At 40.6% G+C, this 19063-nt stretch overlaps 1 protein-coding gene across 1 annotated transcript in view; it reads right to left on the minus strand.

Annotated features, from left to right (window-relative positions):
- Positions 1 to 7624: 7624 nt before the first annotated feature.
- The window catches only part of LOC109412053 (uncharacterized), a 32526-nt gene continuing 21087 nt past the window's right edge, over positions 7625 to 19063 (minus strand). Inside the window, exons 3-7 of the mRNA XM_019685698.3 lie at positions 13059 to 14118; positions 9065 to 9200; positions 8856 to 8998; positions 8199 to 8781; positions 7625 to 8132 (exon numbers count right to left, since the gene is read on the minus strand). Coding sequence (XP_019541243.3) covers positions 7817 to 8132; positions 8199 to 8781; positions 8856 to 8998; positions 9065 to 9200; positions 13059 to 14118 — 2238 coding nt within the window. The 3' untranslated portion in view covers positions 7625 to 7816. The remainder of the gene's footprint in view (positions 8133 to 8198; positions 8782 to 8855; positions 8999 to 9064; positions 9201 to 13058; positions 14119 to 19063) is intronic.

Below are 19063 nucleotides of genomic sequence, written 5' to 3' on the forward strand. Positions count from 1 at the left end.
TGCTTACATTTTTAATGCAAACATGAAATCTCCCTTTTACATCTTTACCAAAACTGCAACGAGCACTATCTTTTTGCATCATCGGTAGTAGTGCTAGGTCTGACGCGTTTGCTCTTAAATTAAGAAGAATCTGTAGTTCTTGCAGCACTACATATTGCGCAATAGGCTCCTAAAGTCCTATCGGGGTTCTTGTTTTAAACCACAATATATGGTTCAAGAGTACATATTTACTCATTTTTTGACGTTTTTATTAACCGTAGTTAAAAATATATAATTTTTATTTTTTTAACCTTTTGTCTCGTCCCTAGCTTATAACACATACATTGAGTGTTCTTTTTTCACCGTGTATGTCAGATAGGAACATTTTTGAAATCCCAGTGCGAAAAATGTCGAGCTCAGTCACACAAGGTTGACCTCAAATGTCAAAGTAGGACTATTTACCATTTTACTTATTTCGAATTTTCTCATTATTCCTTTGTTTTTCAAGTTCGAGTAAAGTACAATTCCGATTAGAATACCATGCTTGATCGTATTATTCCATACAAGCGAGATTTCGTCTTTAATTTTAGGACCCTATTACAGCAAATATCGATACTCTGTGTAGAAGATTCAAATTACATTTATACTTAAAAAGAGTAATTCTAAAGGGTATGATCTCATCATTGAACGAATAAACTTTAAATGAGTATTTGCGATATATTATCGTGAGATAATACCAACTTCTATATCTGGTATATTTCAGAAAAAGTTGATCAATAATCTCAATAACCTGCAAATACAAATAACAACAAATTGGGACTTTTCTATTTTATTCTGTCTTTTATTTGTATGCTCAGCCATATAAAACAAATATGTAAATCTGTGAATATCAACTACCTTCGATGATATTGATGGTTGCGGAAAAAGCTTCTTCGAACACAGCACGCACTCCTTGGTACGGTTTTCATCTTGACTTTATGATTTCATGTCATATTTGTTTCTCTAAAAGTTTGGAGCAAAGCTATGTTGAAATTGGATTTCTTTTATTTTTTATGATTCAATACCTTATGCAATCCTTCAAATTAGCGAAAAATGTTAATTGCTTTTACAAGTACCAGAACGTATACCGGCCTATATTGGAACGTAGTCATTTCATCCGAGCTACTTTGTTGATCGTTATATTTTTATTGACATCCAAGTCATGGCCTACTACGACTGTAAAACTTTTCGAACATTTGGCACTGTCGATAAAAACGAGGAGAATGGCAGTCGAAATAACTTCTTCTACGTGTCAATAAGGAGAAGACACATATACCTAAATATTGGAAAAATTCTATAACAACTCCCTTAAATATTTTTTTACACTTGTCTAGGCAACATTTTGTATGGAAAATTTTGAATATGTTTTTACTCGTTTACTCTATTAATATGATACGTTACTAATGAGCGACCTCATATACGAGCCCATTAGATTACACTCAAGGTTGAAAGGAAGAAAATGCAAGTCTTAGACATATTCCACGCGTTACGTTTTGTGCGAGAATTAAACTTTTGCTTCCAAAAATTGATATGTTGTCATATACATACCAACCAGCATATCAAACGATCAGATTTAGATAGAAGATTCAGTTTATGCTTTCTAATTGGGAATTGTACCTTTGTACTTCGAAAGAAAACAAGAAATACAGCGTAAAGGGACACCATCGCAAAAAATAACGAATTTTGACCGAACGCCAAGAAATTTGCTACTTTCTAGAAACAGTTTTCAAAGTTTCAGGTACTATTAGAAGAATATAGGTAGTTATCTTCATTTTGGTGCAAAAAGGCAAAAAGAATTAAAATCGACAGCAGGAGCCCGGAAATATCGTTCAATGAAGTTCAAAAACCGCGGTGTAGAAGTGCGTGGAATGTGCCCTTATAGTAATAATTTTTTGAAAAAAAAATTGTTCTAGGACCGCCGATAGAACTTTCTTGTTTTAGCCTCAAATGAAAGGGGGGACCTTCAGCTTTCGTTTGGTGGGTGTTTTAGCGATACCGAATTTTTTTAAATAATTTTGTTCTACCAGACACACCGTGGATCTCAGTGCAATTGGTACCAGCTCAGATCAATAACGGAGTAGCAACCATTGACATGTATAGTCAGATTTGATCGTGATCGTGATCGTGAACTTTTTAAAAATTTCTTTAGGAATTCCTTTGGCTATTCCATTTATAATTTCTTCGGTTATCTCTTTGCTTACTTAGTGACCTTAGTGTTCAGCACTTTCTTTGGAAATTTCTTCGGCAATTGGGTGGTTGAATGGATAGAATATAATATTACTTATTTCTAAAGCCTAATCGAAAGAGCTAATTTTTCTTAGTATGACGTGATTTTATTGCTTTCCGATTTCTTTGTTTTGATGGTTAAATAAACAAAACAGTTTTAATTTCCGTGGATAGAATGACAGTTCAATCGATAAAGTGACAGTTCGCCCCATACAAAAAAAAATCCACTTACAAATTTTAAATGCATTTTAAAAATAGTTTCCGGCCATTAAAAACTATGAAACTTTGGATTTCCACTTATGATTCCGATTATTAAATAATCTGGATACCTCTAAAAACCCAATTTGTCTTGAAAATCCTTAAGTAATGTCCGTTGAAATAATTAAATAAATACAAATACATTATAAACAAAATTCCTTTCAAATCTTCTTCAAACATTTCATGGCAAACTTTTTGGAAACTCCTCTGGAAATTTCTTAGGTCATTAATTTGTAAATTTCTCATACAATTGTTTGATAGATTCATTTCACAATTCCATCAATATATTCTTTGGGATTTTTTCAGCTATTTATTTGGCCGTTCCTTTGGAAATTCAAAAATTCTGAATTTGGCTTGCTCAAAGAATTTACAAAGGAACGCCGATTTCCAAAAGAATATCTCAAATTCCAAATGGAATTGCCGAATCAATTTGAAAAGGAATTCTTGAAGGTATTCTCAAAGACAACCAGATGAAATTCCTGAAAACTTCCTGAGAAAGTCCAAACAGAATTGCTTGATAAATTTCCATCAAATTTACTTTAGAATTTTTCAAAGAAGGATTTGTCAAAAGAATTACTATGAGAATTGACAAAGGAATTTCTGAAGAAATTATGAAAGTGTTTCAAAGAAATTGGCTGAATCCATTCCCAACATAAATTAGCGAAATTTGTTCTAAAAAAGTTGCCGAGGAAATTTTTATAAATATTTCCGCATGAACTCGCAAAGAAATGTTCGTTGGAATTCTCAAAGAATCACCGGAAATGTTTCGGAAGGAGTTCCCAAAAGAATTGTTTGAGGAGTTTCCTAAATCCTACGCTTGCTCATGATATTCCAAAGACTATGTCAGTGAATTTCTTATAGCAGTTATTGGGCAAATCGCCAAAGGTTTTCTGAAGAAATGTTAGAGAGAATTCCAAAAATAATTGCCGAAAGAATTTTAAATTCTTCCAAAAGTTAGAATTCTTACTTTTTTGCTATTACCCAAAAAAATCAAAAAAAATCTCTGAAGAAATTACCCGAGAAGTTCCCAAAGTAATAATCGAAGAAGTTTCCAAAAGATTTACCTGAGAGATTTTTAAAGAAATTGCTGAGCAAATTCTCAAAGAAATGTTCGAGGCAAGTTAAATCGGAAATGCCGAAGGTATTTAAAAATAAACTGCTAGGAATTCCTTGAATTAGTAGTATAGGCATCTCAAAGAAATTATGAACTCTTTAGTCAAAAGAATTGCCGTAAAAATTCCAAATAGCATAGATAAAGAAATTCATTTTCATAAAAAATTCGAAGAAGTTCCCAGAGTCATTATCGAATGAAGAACCAAGGGCATTACCGAAGGAATATCTAGAGTAATTGATGGAAGACTTATTGGAGAATAAAAAAACAAACATCAAAAGAATTGCTAACACTATTTGAAAAATGCTTGAGAGACCAATAAAAGAACTGGGAAGTCCCGAAGAAAAAAATACGAGAGGTTTGCCGATGAAATTAAAAAAAAAACTGACAAAAAACTCCTAAAGAAATTGCAAAAGAAGTTTTCAAAACAATTACCGATACATTTTTTCAAAAGATGTGCCAGAAGGTATTTGTAACAAACTCCAAACACATTAACGAAGAAATGCTTAAAGAAATTGCCGAAGAAATTTGCCAATTCCAAAGGAATTGCTGAGGAATTTTCACAAGAAATCTAAATAAACAAATCAATTACTGGAAATATGCCCTGAGGAATTGCGGAAAAACTGTTTTGCCATTAACACAATGTTCTTGTATTATACGTACATGCCTGCCTTGATCATTTGGAGTCGAGTTTCGTAACTTTCCAAAAGATACATCTAGCAAACGAAATGCTTCACAGAGCTTTGAATAAATAATAATCACAGTTAGTTTCACAAAAGCCAATATTTCAGCTTTAAATAGCATTCCATTTTCCAGATACATATTTGTGAAGCATAAGAACGTGACTCAGAAAAATCGAGTTTAATCTGTGCAATGGGAAAATGTTGTAGTTTTTAAGAACCATACTAACAATGTAAAATTATGATCATGTATTATATGTTATTTTGTGAATAGTTAATCACACAGCAAACAGTATTAAATTTCTTCACATTACGGTTCACACAAAAACGATTTGCCGCAGTCGCACGGATCTTTTAACAATTGCGTTTAATTTTTTGGGCTAAATCTTTTCGCAACGCAGTTTATCATTATATCCCGAGCAGGAACGAATAACTGACACATAACTGCAGAATACCAAAGTCAGGTATCATACCAAGACAAGGTATTGGTCGGTTATCCAGGTATTGGAAATAACTCATTTTGGTATTTTGTAGGTATTGATAGAATACCTCAATGAGTTATTGGTTTAGTGTTGAGGACTGCTTGAGGTATAATTCAATTATGGAAAAATCGCCGATTATAATTTTGGTATTGCCATACCTGATGTCATTATTCACGTGTTATGAACAGAATACGCACCAGTTATTATTTTAGGTATTTTACCTCTTATGCAGGGCTTCTTAATACCCCATTCAGGTTGTACGTATTCGGTTTTCCATACCTGAGGTAGGTATTCTTCCGCTATTTTCTCCTGCTCGGGATGTACTTAGAAAACAAACTGAAATCCACTTCAACTGGCATCTCGTAGGCACCCCCTAGGAAAAAATCCTAGATATGCCAATGTGGGTGGGGCTTAGGAGCGATTGGTTTGCTCGGTACTGGCAGCACTGTACTCTCTAAAACAAAAACTCTCATTTTTGGTTAACACCCATGCCGCACAGGGACTGTGTTGGAAACACACATTTTTTTAAAATTGCTCGTACGATCACATTTTTGCAAAATATCAATATTTTTCGGTATTTGAAGGTGGTTTATAAACCCAATGAAGTTGCCATGTCGAAATTATTGCAAAATACATGCTCATGTGAGCGTACGAGCAAATTTTAAAAAATGTGTGTTTCCACCACAGTCATGTGCGGCATGGATGTTTACTAAAAATGTGCAGGCCGAACACATTTTTAATCGTAGGGGGGTGGGGGTAAGACGGATCGGGTGGGTAAGACGGACCACCAACTAGTTCGGTCACTTAAGAGCTGGAATTTGGCTTTCTTTTAAGCAGGCTTGTCCGCACTGAGCGCATGAAAATTCTGCTCTTTTGATTTACACCATCAAAACCATCATATTTATGGAATCTTCTTATCTTACCTGATAGAAGGATGTTTGAATATCCTAAATGTCATTTCAAACTGTCAAAAAATTGCACCGCAGTGCCACACTGTGCGTGCAAAGAGAATTTCACCCGGGTGAATTCACCCCAGTGAATTTCTCTTTGCGCGCTCAGTGCGGCACTGTGGTGTGATTTTTTGACAGTTCGAAATGACATTTGGGATATTCAAACATCCTTCTATCTGGTAAGATAGGAAGATTGCATAAATATGATGGTTTTGGTGGTGTAAATCAAAAGAGCAGAATTTTCACGCGCTCAGTGCGGACAAGCCTGTTTAAGATTAACTCTTTCTTCTTACCAGTTGATGATTATTTAACCATTCCACGAGAGAATACATATGTCAAAAGTGCAAAAAATAAACAATAATTTACCTGGCTACACGCATTTGTGATGGGATCTTATTTTGAGGCGGCAATAAATAAGCTCTTTTAACATTAAATTGCTAAGTTTTCGCATTTTATTTTGAGTTTCCCAGTTGTTTTAAACTGTTCCGTCCTAAACACAACGAAATTCAGGTAAATTTCATTTATTATGGATACCGGTGGTGAAATGAATATTTTGCGTTGTGTAGGGGTAAGACGGTTCGCCTTGAGGGTGGGTAAGACGGACAGTGTTGGGCTTACTTTGATAGTGCCATGAGAAACACATTAAAACCCACAAATTGTTCACAGATTGAAATCTATGGACTACAACAATGATTGTGTAAGCCGTGTAAAGCATTTCATATTGATTTTTTGTTTAAAAATTCATTATATTAGAATTGTTGTTGTTGGAACAGTTTGGACTTCGTAAAATTACCAGAGCATTGCATACTGTTAGGCGTTTATCGATGTATGGAGGTTTCAAATTAACAAAATAGATTTTAATTCGCAAAAACACGTTTCGCTAAGAGATTCAAAGCCAAATTTAGATTCTACTATGATTGATCCACCGAATATAAACGGCCACAAACATTATTTAACACAATTAATGGCGTATTAGCTAATTTTCCAAACGTGTCCATCTTACCCACCCTACTGGTCCGTCTTACCCACACTGTTGAAAAACATACATTTGGAGATCACTTTTTAATTATCTCATAAGTCATGGGAAATCAAATTTTATTGCAAAATCGGCTTGCAGACTGTAAAGTACCTTAGTTGAAGTAAATAGTATGGAGATAAAAATTTAATTATCGCATCGTTGACACTGTCAAAATAGAGTGTTTCCTAAACATGTCCGTCTTACCCCCACCCCCCCCTAGCCGTTTTTGCGTGAACGACGGACAGGCAATCATCGACGAAGACCATAGCGGTGGCCGAAGATCTCATCACCTCTCGGTCGCTAACGTACGTTGGCCTGTAACCGGTAGCGGAAGAAACGTTGACACCGAACCATTTTGTTTGTGACATTGGTGCAATCAGTAAGGAACGTTCTGTGTCGCGTTCTGTTCAATAGTCTGGTGAGGCTGAAGCACTGCCTGGAAGACAAGCTGTGGGCGAGTATCTAGCATCAATGAACGTCTACCCGGGTACAGACGGCTCAATCCGACATGGATAAGAATAAGTTTAGGAGGTCGTTGACCAGACTAGCTGAGGTCGAGCAATGCAAGAGGGTAAATCCAGTACAGCTAAGGAGCCGCACTATAATTCCTCGCATCTGTCGACCATGAGCTGAACATAAACAGATTGCATGGTGGCATCAAGGGGGTTTCTAGGAATGCGAAGAAAATATAGGAAGGCTTCATGGAGGCACAAAGGGTTTCAGAGGGATTCATAGGCATTCAGGAGAACTTCAGGGCTTGGGGAAGTTTTAAGGCATTTTAGGTGATTTCAGGGAGATTTTAATTAGTTTTAGTAGGATTTTAGGAGATTTCTGGAGAGTTTCAATTCCAGAAGCATCTCACATATTCAAAAGAATAAGAATTTCCTTAGTCTATTCGTGTATTTTCCGATTTAGTGAAATTGTGAATTACATTTATTTACTGCTTACAAAGTATATTCTATTTTGTCATTTTTATCCCTAAGATGGTTTCTGTGCTTAAAACTCTAATCGGTCGGTAGCTCCATCCTACATCACTCTGTATATCCCAATTTCCTCCCACCGTCATCCGCATCTTACTGCCGGAAAAGCACACCGGCCAATGCAGCCAGAAGCACCGCCAGCGAACCCAGCAGTTGACCGGCACCACTGAAACAGCCCAGATTATCCACCACCACGGCAAACCGTGCATTGTCGGGGAAACGGCACTCCCGCTCGGTACACCGCAGGGCGGTCACCTCCGTTTGCTGGGTATGTTGGACCGAGAAGAATACCGGCGGACAGCTGTGAATCACCGAATGACCTTCGCACGCGTTCGACAGATCGATGTCGACCGTTTCCGTTCCGATCGTGCGGCAGTTGATGACGTCGTTGTTCTGGGTGGCGTTGGCTCTGTGGGATAACGATACAACCGGATTAACATTTGAATGTCGTCTAATTTTTTGACTAAAATTTTACCTTGGCATCGGGACCCATCTCGAGTGGCACACGGTGAGCGTAGCGAATCCATGGCCCTGAATCCTCAGTCGTCGGTTCTCGGCCTGCTGGAAGAAGTAGTTCGGCTGCAGCCGGTAGAACACAATACCGCGCGGTTCCACGTACTGATTGATCGTGTTCGATCCCCAGCTGGTTTGAATCCAGTCGTGTCCACAGCGTGGGTTCACTATCCTTCTCTGTTCCTGTTGGATGCGTTGGATGACCGGAGCCGTCTGCACGGTGACCCCATCGATCACCGCTCCCGATCCTAGCTCTCGCAGCTGGAAGACGTCACGGCTTTCCTCCCGAACGAACCGATTGAACCGGGTGTGGCTACCGCCGGCAAAGTAGAGGAAACGCAGGTCCGGAACTTCCTCACGCAGAATCTGCAACCGTTCGATGGCAAAGTTGGAGTCGCCTTCGCTCACTGCGGCCGTGTTCGGCATGATTAGGCAGATCTTCGACCGGCCACTCATGCTGTTGTTTTGCCGTTCGGCCATCATGATCGGAGTTACCTGGTCCCGGACCGATCGCAGCACGGTCGGAAGGTTCAGTCCCGCTGGTTCTAATGGAGGTGACCGAGAACACGTGAGAATTTGATTGGGTGTTCATAAGATCTTTAAAGAATTGAATACTTACGGGCAACGTGGATTGGTTGAGTATACATCGTATGGAAATCAGCCAAGAACTGTGTGGAGTTGACGATGACTTCGCCGTTGAAAGCATTTAGAACGGTGTACGTGGTACCGAAGCGACCAACATCCAGATTGTCCAGTAGATTTCTGTAAACATTTTCGAAACACGAAATTAAAAACTCATTTCCAGTAACGAACCGAAGAACTACTCACGCAACAACGGAGTGGATGTCCATGAACGACCACGATGAGTCAACGTAGATGAAGAGATCGGCAGCAGTTCTCCAGACGGTGGGGTCGTTGGGAGTGATAGCCGTGGCCTCGCAGGACAAGTCATTCAAGGATGATGCTGAAAGAAAAAAAAATGATAGCAAATAAATCCCAAATTGGTAACGAAACTACTTTCTGAACTAAGTAACGACGTTTGGCGATATTTTGATGACTTCCGGGGGATATTCCTGGATGAGTGCCTGGAGGAAATCCTGAAAGATTCTCTCAAGAAGCACCTAAACAAATCCCTGGAGAAATTATTAGAGGAGTCCTGGAGGAGCCCCTGGAGGAATCCCTGGAGGAGTCCCTGGAAGGGTGCCTAAATGAATCCCTAGAGGAGTACATGGAGGAATCCCTGGAGGAGTCTCTGGGGCAATCCCTGGAAGAGCCCCTGGAGCAACCCTGGAGGAGTCTCTGGAAGAATTCCTGGAAGAGTCCCTGGAGGAATTTCTGGAGGAGTCCCTGGAGGAATCTCTGGAGGAACCCCCGGAGTAATCCCTGGAGGAGTCCCTGGAGGAGTCTCTGGAGAAGTCCCTGGAGGAATCCATGAAGAAACCTCTCGAGCGATCCCTGGAGGAATCTTTGCAGGAGTCCCTAGAGGAATCCCTGGAAAAGTTAATGGAAGAATCCTTGGAGAAGTCCCTGGAGAAATCCCTGGAGGAATACCTGAAAATCCTTGGATAAGTTTGTGGAAGAATCCCTGGAGGAGTTCCTAGATAAATCCCTGGAGGAATCCCTGGAGGAATCCCTGGAGGAATCCCTAGAGGAATCCCTAGAGGAGTCTCTGGAGGTGTCCCTGGAGAAATTCCTAGAGGAATCCCTTAAGGAATCTGTGGAAGAGACCCTGGAGAAGTCACTGAAGGAATCCCAAAAGGAGTCCCTGGATCAATCCCTACACAAGTTCTTGGAGAAATTTTCTAGATAAGTTCCTGAAAGAATCCCTAGAGAAGTCCCTGAAGGGATCCCTGGAGGAGTTCTTGGAGGAATCCTTGGAGTAGTCCCTGGAGAAATCCCTAAAGAAGTCCCTGAAGGAGTGTCTTTGGATCAATCCCTGTAGGAGTCCTTAGAAGAATCCCTACAAGAGTCCCTGGGCGAATCTCTGGAGGAGTCTCTGGAGGAATCTCTGGATGAGTTTCTGGGGAATCCCTGGAAGAATTCCTAGATAAATCCCTGAAGCAATCCCTAGAGGAATTCTTGGAAGAATCTCTAGAGGAGTCACTGGAGAAATCCCTGAAAGAATCCCTAGAGCATCCCTGGAGGAATCTCTGTAGGAGTCACTGGAGGAATCCCTGGAGGAATCTTTGGATGATTTTCTGGAGGAATCCCTGGAGGAGTTCCTACATGAATCCCTGAAGGAATCCCTAGAGAAATCCCTGGTGGAATCTCTGGAGAAGTCATTGGAGGAATTTCTGGGTGAATCCCTGAAGGAATCTCTAGAAGAATCCCTGGAGAAATCTCTGGAGGAGTCATTTTTTTTGTTTGTATTAACGTGTATTTTAACTTAAATGCTAATTCCACACTAGGAGGAATCTTCGAGGAGTTCTTGGAGAAATCCCTGGAGGAGTTCTTGGAGGAATCCCTGGAGGTGTCCCTGGAGAAGTCCCTAGAGAAGTGCCTGGAGGAATGCCTAGAAAAGTCCCTGAAGGAATCCCTGGATGAATTCCTGGATGAATTCCTGGATAAATTCCTAGAGGAATTCCTAGAGGAGTCCTTGGAGGAATTCCTGGAGGAATCGCTGGAGTAATCCCTAGAGGAGTCACTAGAAAAACTCCTGAAGGAATTCCTGGTGGAATTCCTGGAGGAATCCTTGGAGGAGTCCCTGGAGGAGTACTTGGAGAAAAGTGCATGGAGGAATATTGGATAAATCCCTGGATAAGTCTGTGCAAATCCGACAATCATCCAACAGAGAATTGCCCAAACGGCGTCGGTACTTACGCCACGATGCTGCTCGGCACGTCCCAGCCAGCAATTTGGTTTCTATATCGAATTTGCAACTGAAATAGTCACACATATATAGCACCAAAGAAATCGTATTCAATGCACGAAACAGGCATATACATACTAAAGTGGAGGCCATATCGAAACATATATACGATTACTGCGATTTCATCCAACATGATTTACGATTTCTCGAAAAATTTCTACGATTTCGCCGATTTTCTCCGTCTAAATATACGATTTGCATGATCTTATTACGATTGAGTGTACCGATATACGACTCAAGATTCTCAAGTAAAAAAAAACAATTGGTGTTCGATGGGAATTGAACTTAGGTCCTTTGATTGATAACTGCGCGTTATCTGTATTGGCTATATTGCCAAGTTGGAAATAGAGAGTTCAAAGTGAATGGCATGAAACGAAAAAAAATTAGCATGATACGGTGCGAGACTTGTGGTGGGAGCGTTGTTGTTGTGCATTGAGTGGCACCAAAAGTGGTGCCGTGCAAGAGGCCCGGAATTGACAACGTTGTTGGAATCTATACATCACTTAGTGTAAGTCATCGGCTGTATATAAATAGTATGAAAACCAATATATTTGGTTGAAATTATTGCTACCATGGTTGGAGGTGTCAACAACAACAAAAATACAAATTTGTGATGAATACAATTTTTTTCTTTTTCTCCATCATACAAATATGTAAACAAAACCATTTACGATTTCCGAGATTAAGATTCGACTATTAAAAGTGCAGTAACATTCATATGCGACTGTAAAAATCAATATACGATTTCTACGATTTCGTTCACTTCGTATACGACGCAAGTGTGACGCAAACGATCAATATATAACATTGTTATGATTGTATACGATTTCACCGATTTTGATCATACCTTTAGGTAGCAAGCTCGATTTAGCAGATTCTTATACGATGTGAAGCGACGATTTCCTCGATTCAAAGAAATCATATATACGATGCTAGCGAACTTGCAGCTTAACACTAAGAATGTATGTTTTTTTCACGATTCTATCCGACTCTGTGCGATCCTACCGATAGTATCTCGCACCTTTTATGATCGGAGACGACTATATGAAACAAAATCGCAATTTAAATTCAATTTGGCATGAAATGCGATTTGACGCAATCATTGTCAACAAATATACATATTATTATACGATTCTGATTCAATATATGAAAATATACGATTTTTTCCACACAATGATTTACGATATGTGGTTGGCTGGGGTCTTGCCGGGTCAATGGTTCACAGGAGAAAGAGGCCGAGTTGATACTCTGCGTGCGTACGTCAGTAGAGCTCGTGTTGGAAATGAACACTCACTGGCTGGATGAACCTCAATCGACAACGAACCGAGGGGTATATATTATTATATACTCCAATGGATAATAGGGTATCCCACAAAGTCCCGGAAAAAAACCCTGGAGAAATCCCTGGAAGAATCCCTGGAGGAATACTTGAAGAAGAGTCCCTGGAGGCATATCTGTAGAAAGAAGTCTCTGGAGGAGTCTCTGGAGGAATCCCTGGAGGAGTCACTGGAGGAATCCATGGAGGAGTCTCTGGAGGAATACCAGGAAAAGTCCTTGGAGGGACCCCAGGAAGGGTCGCTGGAAGAATCTTTGGAGGAGTCCCTGGAAAAGTACCTGGAGGAGCCTCTGGAGGAATCTCTGGTGGAATCCCTTGAGTTGTACCTGAAGGAATCCATGGAGAAATCTCTGAAGCAATTCTTGGGATATTTGTGGAAGAATTGCTGGAAAAATCCTGTATAAATTTCTGAAGGAATCTCTGGAATTCCTGAAGGTATCCTAAAGGGATGATATTATAAGTTCTCATGGCATTCAGTAGAAACTCCTGGAACAATCACCACAGGGGTTCTGGAGGAGTTGTTGAAGAGGAAAACAGCTCTATAACCTCTATTATTCTGACGAACCTGTATCAAGTTCTCGAAAGGCCTGAAAATAAAATTTGGTCTAGATACTCACGAACATAGGTAGCCAACGCATCAGCAGCCGCTCCGGAGAACTGCACGATCGCTTCCTGCGTCACCGTGAACGCCATCTGCATCTCTTTGTCCAAAATGTTGCTGAACGCGACCGCCTGGTCTCGCATGGTCTGAATCGGTGCCACCGTAGTGAACAGATCCCTTCGGTTGCAGGACCGAATGTTCTGATTGAAGACTCCCCGCGGCGAGTAGTACATGTCCAGGACCTGACTCAACCGCAGCATGTTGGCTCGATTGCGCCATTCGATGATGTTGTCGGCAAGGACAAGCCCATCGATTCCGGCACGAATCTCCGCATCGGTCATCTCCAGGGCCGTTCGCTGACTCAGGAAGAACCACCGGGGCACAACGGTTGCGTTCCAGGCTCCGGATGCTCCCACCTGAATGTTGTTGGGCTGGGACGGTGCGTGTAGTAACGTGACTTCGGCTAGGTCTCCGGCCAGTGTAGCTGCCCATCGGTTCTCCACGCGCATCGGTGTCGCCTGTTGACGGGCACGGAACTGCGAGCTTCTCGGTGGCATCAGATCCCGAAGTTGTACTGTCTGCGGCTCGAGGCCAGCTGCGATACCAGCAATAACTGTTCCGGCTGAGAGCGTTCCCCATCGAGTGTAGACAACACCGCTCTCGACCGGGCAGGCACTTATGGCGTTCGTGGCGATGTCCACCAGACTCGCATCGTCGACTAGTTCACCTTCTCCAAGTTGTGCATCGACAGCAGGTTCCTCTTCCTGCTCTTCGGCCTCCGCTGCTACTGCTTCCGGAACCGCGGTTGCCTCTTCCATTTGTTCGTCTTCCGGATCCATCTCCATCCGAGCGGAGTGTTTCATTTTCTTGATTTGTTTCCGAATCTGGTTCATTTCCGGTTGGTTAAGCATTTCGATGTCTCCAAGGAAGTTGGAGTTCAACTTGTTGCGGTCCTTCAGGGCTGCCTCCCGAGGTACTCGAGCAGCTCGGTACTGCGATAGTTGAGAGCAACGAATGTTCTCATCTCCACGAACCATCGTGTCGATCGTGCTGGACAACATGAAGTGAAGCGAACACTGAAATGGTAAGGACATTTAGCAAAAGAATACTTAAACTTTTATACAATGCTTTTGCGTTCACTTCTTTACAGCCGAAATTCTAATAATCGTTTATTTCAAAAATGTTGTATGATTTAAAATCACTTTATGTCTTCAGATAATTCATATTTATATGCAGAATTAGACATCAATACATTTGAGATGGGGCCAAGTGGGTTTCCAGGAAGTGTTCCCTGGCCAAGAGGGTTTCCAGGATGTTCCAGAAAGCCTAAAAATGGGAGTTCGAAGAGGCTTCAGGGTTGTTTCAAGGGATTTCAGAAGCCTTTTAAGGGCGTTCCGTCAAGTTTCGTTGGAGTTTTAATGTGATTACGGGAATTTCAGGGGCGTTTCTGTGGTATTAAGGGGGTTTCAGGGACGTTTCAATGAGCTTTAGGAACGTTTCAGGGGGTCTCAAAAGCCTTTAAGCTAGTGGAGTTACAAGGGGTTTCAGGGGCATTTCAATACATTTCCGAAGCATTTCAGAGAGTTCAGGGAGTTTCAGAAACGTTTCAAGGGCGCTCCGAGAGGTTGAAGAAGCGTTTGATAGCGCTTCATTGGCGTTTGAGGGGATTTCAGATGCGTTTAACGAGGTTTCTGGAGTTTTTTACGGTGTTCCAAGTAGTTTCAGGGGCTTTTAAAATTGATTTCAAAGCAGCCTTCCCATGAACTCAACACATGTTAAATTTCTGTACGTTTTCTCCCACTCGTGTTGAACATCAAACCATCAAACGCCAAACGAAGAGTACTCAATTACAAAACTTGTGTACGTACAGCAGTACAAAACGAAAATCGAACCGAGAATAAAACCCGGCTTTCGGATTGGTAAACGAGTGGTGCCGAACTGTCAATAGTCGTTCAAGGAAGTTCTTCTTCGCACGATCGTTTTCCACTTTGTTTCGAGCGGTACGCGTGAACTGTACAAACGTTCGTACTTGTGTTTAAAATAAACTTGGAACATAAGTACACGTTTGGGTACAGAATTGTGTGTTGCGGTTTGAAGACCAAGTCGGAGTACAGGCGGAGTTTATGTAGATACATCAGTACTTAGCGAGTTCAGTGTTCATTTGGGATGGCTGTTTCAAAGGCATTTCAATGGGATTACGTAGGTTTTAGGGTTGTTTCGTGGTATTTTAGGTCACGGTCGTATCAGGGGGATTTAGGAAGACCCTTACGTCCAAGGGTTTTTGGGAAGAGGTCTCCAAAAACCCTGTGGAACTTCCTGAAATGCCTCCGAAATCTCCCTAAACCGCCACGGACTCCATGAAACGCACCTAAGACTCTCAGAAACCACCGAAAACGTCTACATAATGATGCCACCGAAATCCCCCTAAACTACCTTGGACATGTAACGCACCTGAAACCCTCCGAAATCACACAAAAAACCTGCGTAAGCCGCCAAAAAACTTCTGAAACTTCCTAAAATGCCTCCGAAATCCCCCTAAAACCTGCTTGGACCCCATTTAACGCCCTTGAGACCCCCTAGTGCGTCCCTGAGACCCTCTGGAGGCCCCTGGAGTTCCTTAAGACGCCCTTAAACGCTCCTGAGACCTCCTGGTACCCCCTGAAACACCCCTGGAACCCTCTTTGCCCAATGGAAGCGCCCCTTACGCCCCAGAAAACCCCTGAAGCTTCCTGAAAAAGACTCTGAAACCCATTGGAACATTGTTGCTATGAAAAAAAAAATACAAATTGATATCGTTGAAACCAGATGAAGTGAACGTTAAATGACAACCTTGATTATATTGTAGCTTCTATAAAAGGTACGCTAGTTTATTTGGCAACTTGGGGTTTAATGAGTTGACTGGAAGAAGCTCCTGAACGAATCTCTGGAAGAATTCTGTGCAGAAATCCGTAAAACAAACATTTTAGAGATAACTCGTGGGGTGATTCCAAAAGTCCCTTAAGGGTATCATTGATGAATTCTTGGAAGGAATATATAAAAAAAATATTCTAAACAATCTGTGGTGGAACCATGAATGAATACCTGTAGGAATTGTGGAATAAAAATGATAAAAAATCGCAGTTGCCTGGAAAAATCCTCTCAGCTTAATAGTGTGGAAGTGCTCATAAAACACTAAGCGAAGGGCAGGATTTTTACTAGTGGATTTGTTACGCTAAGAAGAAGTAAAAGATCATCCTGAGAAATCACTGAGAAAATCCCTGCATAAACTCTAAGAGAAAGCAGCCTCTGCAGAATAAACAATCATGCATACCATGAAGAATACCCGTAACCCAAGCAGCACCTGCAACCAGTGTTGGTAAACTCACACTCAAAGCACACTCATGAACCGCTCCTGCGTGAGCGAACTCGCGCGCGATTCTGAATCGTTTTCTCACGCGCGAGTTTTTCATGCAAAATCTCGCTCTCACGAGTCAAGCGCCGAAATCTCGTTTGCTTGTAAAACGAATTTAACTCAATTTGAACGACATCCAATGTTGTTGTACGCTAGATATGCTTTTGTTTTATCATGTAATCCTTAAAACTTCGATGTAAATAATAACAAAACCCAGAAATAAAGCAATGAGTGAAATCACGAGTCAACTCATGCATGATTTTTTCGGCGATGAGTTTGGCGAGTCAAGAATCGCGCGTGAATCAACTCAACCATGAGATTTGAGAATTTGAGTTTTTTTTACCAACACTGCCTGTAACATCATCCAAAATGTGTCTTTCTATGCTTTGGTCTAAAAGAGTTGCAATAAAAGCACACGCAACTTCAATCTTGTCAGTTGAGTTGCATTTAAACTCCAAATATCGTTAAGTTGCAGCTTTGTTTCATAGGAATTACAAAAAACATCGTATTTGACATTGATTTATGGAGGCGGAGCTAACATATTCTTCACAAGTGACAATACAATCAGCTTGCATTAAATGTGCTATGTAACACACATGAAACATCTTACTGTGGTTTGTTTGTTCAGATTAGGTTCCAAATGTGTTACAGAAAACATGCGCGTCTTTTCATTTTAACAGCTTTCTAACTTGTGACAAAGAAGATACAATGAAGTAAAGCGTAACTTCAGTAGCTTTTATGGTGCGTTGAGCAGCAAATCTCTCACGGAGCTTCTGGTGTAGTATGTTAGGTGAGTGATTAATACTCCTGGTGTCCATGGTTCGAGTCAGGACATTTTTTTTTTCTTTTTTTATCAATCCCCTTAGCTCAAGTTGCATAACGATTTAGAATTTGCGCTTTTTGCGTTTCAAAGGAGAAGCAATTATGTATGTTCTGTTGTCCTTAATACAAACAGTGAATAAATTGCACTGATGTTGCTGGTACTGACTTTGAAACAAGTCGTGTTGCTTAGGAATTTGTGTCACGCTTCCAGGAAGAAGATAAGGGATGCGTTCATAAAAGTGTGACAATTCATGCAATTATTTAGCAGGTCCCATAAAATAGTTTGGCGTAATATAGTTAGTGGACGTTGCCCTGTCAAAAATGTCAGTTACGCATACATACTACTTTGATTATTGAGCTACAAACTTCTTAAAATTAATGATAAAGTTCAAATATAAAAATAAAAATATTTCCAGATTTTATCACTGCCACAGTTCTATCACATTACTGTACTGACATTACTGTATTGCCGGAAATGTCTGGTGTTCAAAGGTAAGAAAAATGTCTGATTAAAATGCTTTCAGTTACTTTTCGCTGATTTTTTGGAAAAAAGTGACAAAACGAATTGGTGAAACACCAGAATGATCTTGTCCTTCTAAACAACTTTGCCGAAGACGACACTTTTCTATATGCTTTGGACATAGAGAAGTCTAAAACTTTACTTGGAAACTAGCGTCAGCTAACGGTGAAATCACCAACTAATTGGTCAACAACCAGAATGTTATTTTCCTTGTGAACGACTTTGTCGAAGACGACATTTTTCTACATGGTTTCGATCCCAAGATAGAGAAGTGTAAAATTGTACTTGATAACTAGCGCCACCTAGCGTCGAAATCACCAATTAATTGAAGATTCACCAGACTATTCTTGACCTTCTGAACGACTTTGCCGAAGACAACACTTCTCTATCTGCTCTGGGTCTCGAGATAGAGAAGTCTTAAACTTTACTTGAAAACTAGCGCCACCTAGCGGCAAAATCACCAACTAATTGAAGAATCTCCAGAATATTAAACGACTTTGCCAAATACGACGCATCTTTTTTCGATCCCAAGATAGAGAAGCTGAAACTTTACTTGATCGGTCAGTGCTGCCATCTGAGGTCATAATTCCTAATAAAAAATCCTCTCAGCTTAATAGTGTGGAAGTGCTCATAAAACACTAAGCAAAAAACAGGATTTTTACAAGTGGATATGTTACGCCGAGAAGAAGAAAAAGTTCATTCTGAAGAATCCCAGAAGAAATCAATGGAGAAATCACTGAGAAAATCTCTACATAAATTCTAAGCGAAAGCAGCCTCTGCAGAATAAACAATCATGCATATCATGGAGATTACTCGTAATTTGTGCCACGCTTTCAGGAAGAAGATAAGGGACAACATTGCCAAAAACGACACTTTTCTATATGCTTTGGATCCCGAGATATATAAGTCTAAAACTTTACTTGATAACTAGCGCCACCTAGCGGCAAAATCACCAACTAATTGAAAAGGCTCCAGGATATTCTTGTCCTTGTGAACGGCTTTACCAAAGACGACGCATCTTTTTTCGATTCCGAGATAGAGAAGCTGAAACTTTACCTGATCGATCAGTGTTGCCATCTGAGGTCATAATTCCAAATAGTGATTGGCCACACGTGATAGTCCTTGGTCAGTAGTCAAACTTTGCCGAACACATGGAGAAGGTAAACTAGCATCTATGTAGTATATGTATTTTAATGGAAATTGGTAAGTGCTCTGTTCTTTTTACGTCCATTTTGGTGTACGCCGAAAAATCTCCCGCAGAAATTTTTGATGGAACTTCTGCAGAATT

The sequence above is a fragment of the Aedes albopictus genome, chromosome 3, assembly GCF_035046485.1.
Source record: "Aedes albopictus strain Foshan chromosome 3, AalbF5, whole genome shotgun sequence".
In the NCBI taxonomy this organism is placed as follows: domain Eukaryota; kingdom Metazoa; phylum Arthropoda; class Insecta; order Diptera; family Culicidae; genus Aedes; species Aedes albopictus.